Source organism: Phalaenopsis equestris, unplaced genomic scaffold (assembly GCF_001263595.1).
Source record: "Phalaenopsis equestris unplaced genomic scaffold, ASM126359v1 Scaffold203426, whole genome shotgun sequence".
Lineage (NCBI taxonomy): Eukaryota > Viridiplantae > Streptophyta > Magnoliopsida > Asparagales > Orchidaceae > Phalaenopsis > Phalaenopsis equestris.
Genome location: NW_018223054.1, coordinates 725 through 9,240, shown reverse-complemented (window position 1 = coordinate 9,240; position 8,516 = coordinate 725). Strand labels below are relative to the sequence as shown.

General features: G+C 34.5%; 1 protein-coding gene across 1 annotated transcript; it reads left to right on the top strand.

Annotated features, from left to right (window-relative positions):
- Nucleotides 1-3,711: 3,711 nt before the first annotated feature.
- LOC110036184 (calcium uniporter protein 4, mitochondrial-like) lies at nt 3,712-6,966 on the top strand. The gene is made up of 2 exons (XM_020740574.1): nt 3,712-4,316; nt 6,263-6,966. The coding sequence occupies exons 1-2, from the start codon at nt 3,768-3,770 to the stop codon at nt 6,737-6,739; spliced, it is 1,026 nt and encodes a 341-aa protein (XP_020596233.1). The 5' UTR covers nt 3,712-3,767; the 3' UTR covers nt 6,740-6,966.
- The last annotated feature ends 1,550 nt before the right edge of the window (nt 6,967-8,516 follow it).

Genomic DNA, 8,516 nt, shown 5'->3' with positions numbered 1-8,516 from the left:
GGGCTTGAGGTACAACACTCTTTCATTTAAACTATGAAAAAATATGGGTTCAGTTTGATTCCATATTTTTCTAAAACTTATATATGTATATGTAACTTAAAACGTTCTTCCGAAGCGTGCAACAAGATTTCGATTCTAGCGGCCGACAGCTTCGAACGGGCAACTCCACAACCTAAAATAGTGCCAACACCCCTCGAAAATTCAGAAATGTGATACTCAGGAGTTAGAGAAATCTTAGCCCTCTGGGGTCCTTAAGTTTAATACAAATGAGCAATTTGTAAAGTAAATGAAGGACCGTGTAAAATATCATCACAAAATTTTGAAATAAAAGAAGTTCTAAAAAAAATCAAAACCACCACTTGATTACTTCATATTGCAAGGAGAAAGAAGAAAACCACTCAGAAAAACAACTCATGCACATGGGGATAACAAAATAAAATATATTTTTAAAACTCAAATCCAAAGTACAATACTTAAAGAAAAAGATACAAACACTTATCTGAAATGTTTCCCCAATCACTACTTTGAAGTTCTTTGACTTCTATGACTCCAATAAACTCTTACAAGACTCAACAAAATCCATAAATCACAAAGACTTACAAAACCTCCCTAAGGTGGCCGCCCACTCTATATGGGTGCCTCTCCTTCTTAAAATGACTCTAGAACTCTCCCTTCATGTTTAGAATTAGACCTTATTTATAGAGCTTCAAAAACCATCAAGGGTTGCTTCAAAAATCTCTTCAAAATTTTTCCTCATTTAATTAATCTCTAGAAACTGACTCTGGAGCCTAGGCGCCAAAAATGTCGCGCCTAAGCGCCAGCAGCGATCTTTATCTGGAGCTTAGGCGCCAGTTCGACAGATTTGATAATTTTTCTTAGTTCGGTCCATTTTGCTTCTTTTTGATATATTTTTGCTCCTTTTTGCTCTAAACTCTTTTTCTTGTACCTGTAACCAAAAACACACAAAATACCTTTCTTTAAAGCATAATATCATAAAAAATGGGTATAACATGTCCATATAAAATACGTAATTTTAAAATGGATCATTGATACAAATGTTAATCCCCCTGATGAGTTGAAAGTTGTCACCAATCCTAATATGGATAGTTTACCTGCATAGATTGGCTCTGACATGGGGTGCGGTGAACCAAGCAGGGAAAAGGACTTACAAAATGTGAGTATTCTAGAGCACACTGTCGAAATAGAAAATAGTCAGAAAATTGTAGAATCTCAAAATAGCTTACCTCAAGCTAATGCTCCATTGAAGATCTTCTAATTGAGCATATGGGACATGCTCTCGAAAAAGAATAGAAAATTCAGAAAACTAAGAAGAAAAAGAAAGGATTACTTGAATACAAAAACCCTCAAGATGACAACCAAATTTCTTATTACTCTCTACTAGTTTCCTACCCTAGAACTAGAGGGAGGAGAAAATCCACTCATCATGATTAAACTTCTATGATAGAATGTTAGGGGACTTGCAAATCTCAACTTCCTTAACAAATTCCTCCAACTCAATAGGATGCATAAATTTTGGTGCATTGCCATTTTGGAACCTATGATCTCTAAATACCCACAAAAATTTATCAAAAGCTCTCTCGATTTCAACACTTTGTCAATACACATAACAAATTTTAGATTTTTTTCAAGAAGGAAGTCACCTGGTCTATCTTGATTAACCACCCTCAATTTGTTCATCTTGATTTTAACATTGATGGGAAGACCAGTACTGCTACTTTTGTGTATGTTGGCTGCACTAAAGCTGACCAGAAAGGCCTCTGAAAGGAGCTGATTCAAGTTAGCCAATCCATGTCAACAGGTTGCATTATTGATAGGGACTTCAACTGCATCATTTCACCTACTAAAAAAAGGGTGCCAGTCCACCTGATCTCAATACCATCACCAGATTCAATAATAATATTTAATAAGCTAGCCTACATGATTCAGGGTACCAAGGTGCCAAATTAACTTGGAGAACGGGCAAATTATGGGAGAGGCGGGATAGATTTTTAGCTAATGATTGTTGGATAAGCAACTATCTTAACACCAATATTACACATCTATCCATTGTAGGATCTGATGACAGGCCTTTGCAAATCTCAATAACTGGTCCTCTCTGCATTGATAAAGCCTACACTGGTAAAGCACCCTTTAGATATCAAAACATGTCTTCTCATCCGAAATTTTTTTAGAATCTAAAGTCTTATAATGGTTTCATATCCAATAAGTTCCATATTAAATTTTCAAAATGAAATTTTGTGATTTGAATCCCTTTTTCATACTTAAATTTAATGAGGAATAATTAAATCTCAAATTAAAATTCTAAAAAAACAAATTAAATTAAATGAATATTTTTGGAAAGATTTTTCTTATCTTAATATTAGTCCAAATTATGGATTTTCCCTATAGCCTAACATGTATGGTCCAAAAGCATTAAATCAAAAATTTTAAAAATATTGAAAGAAATCATAAATTTAATTCAATCAATTTTTGATATAGGAAGATGCCATTTAAAAAACTAATTTTAATTTTTGGAATCGATCTTAACTTGGCTATAGACCTATCCTATTTTATTAATAGCTTCGTCATGAAATTTGACAAAGGTTTTGACAACTTGAAGATGACTTGTGATGGTCCCATTTTCATTATAATGTATTATACCTATTATAGTAAAAAGTTTAAAAATAAATTGTTTAAAGGGGTAGGAAATGTTAATGAATAAATAATATTGATAAATGAGTGAGTATTAGATAGTTAGGTTTATGAGTTGTGATTAGATGTCTAAATGAGTAATCTGATGCCATAGGAGTTCATGAATACTTCTCAAGCAGTGTTAGAACTATGAAAACGTTGAAAAAAATATAGATTTAGCTAACTAATTCACTTCAAAATTAGTTCCTCTTGATTACCTATCCATTTTCTTGCAATCTGGAGTATTAGTTATACTTTAAATTCTCTTTAAAATTTTTTTTTTGAGATAAGGAATTAAATTTTAATTAATTAGTCATCATTTATCTAAAAGTATAATTAATTGTTATAATTGTAATATGTTTAAATATAAATCATTAAATTTAAAATTTATCTCCTAATATGATTCAAGAAAAATATATTGATTTTTTTATCATCATAAAAATTGGATTTTTTTTTATGAAGATAATATTAATAAGTTTTAGATGGCCAAAAATAGTTTGAGATATTTTAGATGATTAACATCTTCTCTTCTCCATTCACGTGTCTAATCTTTTTGGCCACATTGAAAAAAAGGAAAAAAAAAAAAAAGAAAATTGGGCATGCTAAAATCCATTGACGTCATCCACCACGAAATCGGAGTCACATAAATAGCCACGTGTCATCATCTAACAGATCAGATCAACGCATGGCGAAGAATCTGTTCTCAATGCGATTTGCTACCCAAAAACTCGGCCAAAACAAATCTAACAGCTGCAATAATTCATCTATCCGTCCGATGGGGATCGGACGGATACCTGGATTCCATTGTCTACGAGCCTCTCATCCATCTCTCCACGCTCTCGTATCGCGCGAGATGCTTTTTTAACCTTTCTCGTGGCGCGCGTGCGGCTACATATTGTGGCCAGAACAAAAGAATATTCGAGATGGATCGTAACTTAAAACGCGGTTAATTCAAAATAGCGCGGTATTTTGTGAGTATATCGGCATAAAACCGAACATCGGCTTTCTTTATAAATTCGAAACCCTACGGGATCTTTTTGTCTGGTTCGTCTTCTATTGCGAATAAAATCAGAGCAATGGCGTTTGGGAAATCGATAGCTCACCGCTTACTTGATGCCGTGAAGAACTACTCCGTGCAGATTAGGTCCGGCGCCGGCGATGCCGGTACGCAAGCACGGGGCTCAGTTTTTCGTAGGTTATTACCGGACTCGGGCAATCGTTGGATCCTGTGGAGGCCCATTTTTCAGGAAGCGGTGCCGCCTGACCGGATCTGGATGCCTTTGGATGTGAAGCTCTTCGATCGGATATCGGAGCCTAGCGGTTACCATTTACGGAGAGACATTCTATCTTCACCTCATCCGATTTCTGTTGAGGGGGAAGAGGAGAAACGAGGTGCGATGGGAATGACGATGGAGGAGGTGAGAAAAGTGCTCAAGGCGTCGCAGATGGAATTGGTCAGGTCGAGGTTAAGGGAGAATCCAAAGAGCTTCGTGTCTTTATCGGAATTCTTGCGGATCTGCTGCGAGGTTTCGAGCGAGGAGCAGGGACCGAAGCTCGCTCGGTCTCTGGATGAGTCCGCGGCGGTAATTGTTATCGGAAACGTCGTTTTTCTCAAGCCCGATCAGGTGGAGATCGAAATCCTTAAATTTGCTTTATTTTGTTACTTAATGCTTTCTTATAATGTGAGAATGATTGAGAAATTTTTTATTTCCTTGAAGCTCGAATTTCAGTCTTGGATCGCCGAGGTCTGATCTTGTTTTCCTCCCTTGTTTTCTTTCTATGATTTTCTCTCTACAGGAAGAATGGAAGGTTTCCGTTTGAAAATGATAGCCAAGGGTGGAGAGACCTCAGGCCAGAATTAGCGACATCTTTTGCCCAATTACCTGTTCTACCCCATACATTTTTCTTTAATATATCAGCCCTTGGGCTTTTAATATATATATATATATATATATATAATGTACTGATTTATAAAATTTAAATTAATCTATCAATAATTTTGTGATGCAAAATTAGTATTTTGACTTTTCATCCCCTTAATTATATATTTATATTACCTATTACAATTTTTGCATGCTAGAAAATTCTGGAAAAATGAGTGGGAGCAGACTTTCTGTTTCTTTGTGGATTTACTACTTGGGAAAATATTACTTCTTTTTCTAATCAGATTGATATCAACCCGCAATATTAATTGTTATATGAAGTATTGAATGTGGAAATACCAATTTTATACCTTTACTAATGTGGGATGGTTAGTTTTGGTGAATTGATACTCTTAGCTTATTACAGATAGTGGGATGTTGATGAAAATTGATTGGGAGGTTCGGCTGAAGGTTTGACATTTGTATATTATGGGTGTGCATAAATTTGTGTTTAAAAAGCTACATCTTTTCTTAATAACTAATTAATTATTTGTTTTAATAATATAATAATATTTAAGCCAAGTATCTTGGAAACTAGTCGTACTTCTTAATAAAGCTAATTCCTTGGCCGGCTTTGGAATGAGGAATATTTAAAGTAGAATCATTCTTTTATCAAAGTGATAAGCTGAGTCATGCTGCGATCCAAAGAACTCTTTTAATATTAAAAATTTCAATTGGTTAAATGGTTTATGCATCATTTAACATGTATTTTTTTATATGTTATGTTTTATAAAGTTATAATATTAAAAAGTGCATGAATTTGTCTAATTTATTAAACAACCAGTAATACGCATTTTGTCAGAAATGTGCAGATTATTGTTGATTACTAAGCTACCGTCCACCGACGTTTAGATCAGTTTTTATAGTCTTCAGATTTTGATGTCATAATTATTTTCATTTTTCAATTTTGTTTTATATAGCATGGTGAATGATACAAGTTTAACCTCAATTTTATTTATTTTTTTCTTTAAAAAATTTACTGACCAAGATTAAAGGCTAATGCCCCTTGTTAGTTTTTTGATGATTTGTTTTATTTCGAATTAGAAGCATAAGTATTGATAATGTATTTTTTTTTGGTTCTCCTATTTCAAGCATGCTGTTTCTTATTCCTCTATGATATGCCTCTAGTTTCACAAGATCTAGCTTTAAACTTTATTATTATTCTTTGGGGCAATCTCATATTCAGCACTTGAAACATATCTATTTATAAAACTAACACCCAGGTGATTTTTTTTGAGCTACCAAACTGATGCATTTATGTGTGCCATGATATTTATGTACTGATGCATTTATGTGTGCCATGATCAAACCATTGAGAATTTGATAAAAATGAAAAACATGGGTTGGCGGTTTTATGAGTATTGATATTTGAGTGAGAATTTAAGAAATAATGAATTTTAGATATCCCTACATTCCTTGGTTTTATAAGGGCTTTTACTTTTACTTTATTTATTTGATTAAAATCATCAATTTTCTCCATGTTATCTTTTCTTGTTCTATATTTGTGTATTCCCTGTTAGATGAATAATACAAAATTAAAAAAAAAATGTAATCATATTCTCAAGGATATGAACTATCATTATCCATAGAACACTGGATGATGAGAAATCCCATCTTTTTTCCCTTCTCTTAGTCTTCCTCTGCTACAGGTAGCTAGAGCAATCGAGCGGGCAATCCCCCTTTCTCTCTCCCCTCTGCATGACCAGAGGGAGCAAGAGCTGAGAAAGCTGGAACAGCAGAAGGCCATGATCGACAAGCTGGCAGAGGCGAAAGTAAGAAAAGAATTATGGTGCGGCCTTGCTTTCCTAGCAGCTCAAACAGCCGGCTTCATGCGACTCACGTTTTGGGAGCTTTCCTGGGATGTCATGGAACCCATTTGCTTCTACGTTACTTCCATCTACTTCATGGCCGGCTACGGGTTCTTCATGAGGACTTCCACAGATCCTTCCTTTGAAGGCTTCTTCAAAAGCCGCTTTGCCACCAAGCAAAAGCAGCTCATGAAGGCCCATAATTTTGATCTCTGCAGGTTTAATGAGCTCAAGCGTGTCTGCCGCGCAGGGGAGTTGCTTCCTTTTCAAGCGGAGCAGGTGGCTGCTTCATGCTGTGATGATGGTAAGGGAAGGTGAATTTGATTTGATCTTTATATTTATCTTTAGGTTAATAAAATACATACCGTTTCTCTTCTGCAAAGAAAGGGAAGCCGAGGGTTAATTCTTTTTAATATGCGGATTGTTTTCTGTTGCTGGAGTTATCCATGACAGGATTGTAATAGGAGAAGTTTATTATAGTAAGTGGTAGAAATGTGATGTAGGCAATCCATTTTAAATAATATAGGAAATATTTTCTGCTGTTATTTTTGCTGCTTTAGTAGTATTATTGCGCGATATTATAACTTTTATGATTATGATATGTTTTAAAATTTTATCTCAATTATTAGGTTGAATTTGTCAAGAGTTTATTTGCAGTTGGTGGTAGGATTAGTTCACAGCCGCACTCAAAAGTTCTGGCTAGTTGAAATCATATGGACTCTACCAAAATATTGCTTAGGTCTAATGAAACATGATGGAAATATTTGTTTAACTTGTAATAACCAAAGACCTAGAAGGCTAAAGTTCAAGTTAGAGCTATGGCGGCTGAATATGTGTGATAGATTGAACTGATGAGATCATAACGACACGCATGTTTAGCTATGTGATGACATAACAACTCCCATGTTTACTCTGCCTGTGTAATGACTTGATTTGCTGATGTAACAAAACCATCGTTTCAATTGGCTGCTTTCATGTGACAATCACTTCGCTTTAATTTAAGTAATTTTCATAATGAAGTGAACTTTTCAAGCTATACATTGTGATGTAAGATTTTTGTATTTTATTTTTGGAAAAAGCATAAATGTAGTCAATTATATAGCATAGAAGTTTCAAACTATTCATTGTGATTGTTGAGTCATTTTTGTCGAGGCTACTTTTAAAGGTACGATGAGCATGAATTTTGTTAGGTTGTTATGCAAAATTGGATAAAATAACATAAAAGACTTATTGAGCATGGAGAACAATTGAGGAATGCACTACTATTATTACTATTTGGCATGGATGATCTAAATGAGTTGGATCAAATCCCAAGGGTAACACGTCACGTGGAGTTATCAACAAGAATTAAGGGTGTCAATTCGGGTTAGTGGTCGGACCCGAAAATGACCCGATCCGAATAGAGAACGCAAACCCAAACCGAATAACAAACATGTCAAAAAATAAATACCCAAAACTGAGCGTGACCCATTAACTTGAATTCGAGCCACTTTCGTGCTTATTTAGGTTATGGTTGAGTTTTTGGGTTCGACCCGAATCAAATAATAGATGGGTTAAATTCTCTGACCCGAACCTGACTCGAAAAATATTTGGTTCAACCCTAAATTGAATTTTTCGAGTTGAGTCCCAGTGGTGTTGGCATGCAGATCAATTTTGACACCCCTAACTTGATCTTTTCATTTTGTTGGGAGAAGGCTCATATAGGAATTAGAGCATTACTCTCAACCCTTGTGAAGACCAAACTAACCTTATTGTTAAGAAGGATTTTTTTCCTTTTTCCTCCTATTACCCAAAAACAAAAAAAAAAAAGCAGTCAAAATTCATGGATGCTCTTTCAATAGTGACTGCAAAACAAAAACCTTTTATTAAGTTTAAGATTCTGATGGTTGATTCTTATTAAGGGAAGATCAATCCTTTTGATCATTTTCCATATTTGAATAAGCAATTTCATTACTAAAATTTTAACGATGTATTGAATGTAGATTCTTTTTCATGACTTTCAAGTAATCAGTCCTATGATGCTTATATGTCTGATAACTTCAAGTAAATATCTGTGATACAATTCGCATGTGCTTAGAAATCATTAATGAGATTA

Excerpts from the sequence above, each read along its gene's own strand:
- LOC110036184 (XM_020740574.1), top strand. The coding sequence starts at position 3,768 with ATGGCGTTTGGGAAATCGATAGCTCACCGCTTACTTGATGCCGTGAAG. Across the intron at positions 4,317-6,262 it reads TTTTTCTCAAGCCCGATCAG|GTAGCTAGAGCAATCGAGCG; the intron begins GTGGAGATCGAA and ends CCTCTGCTACAG.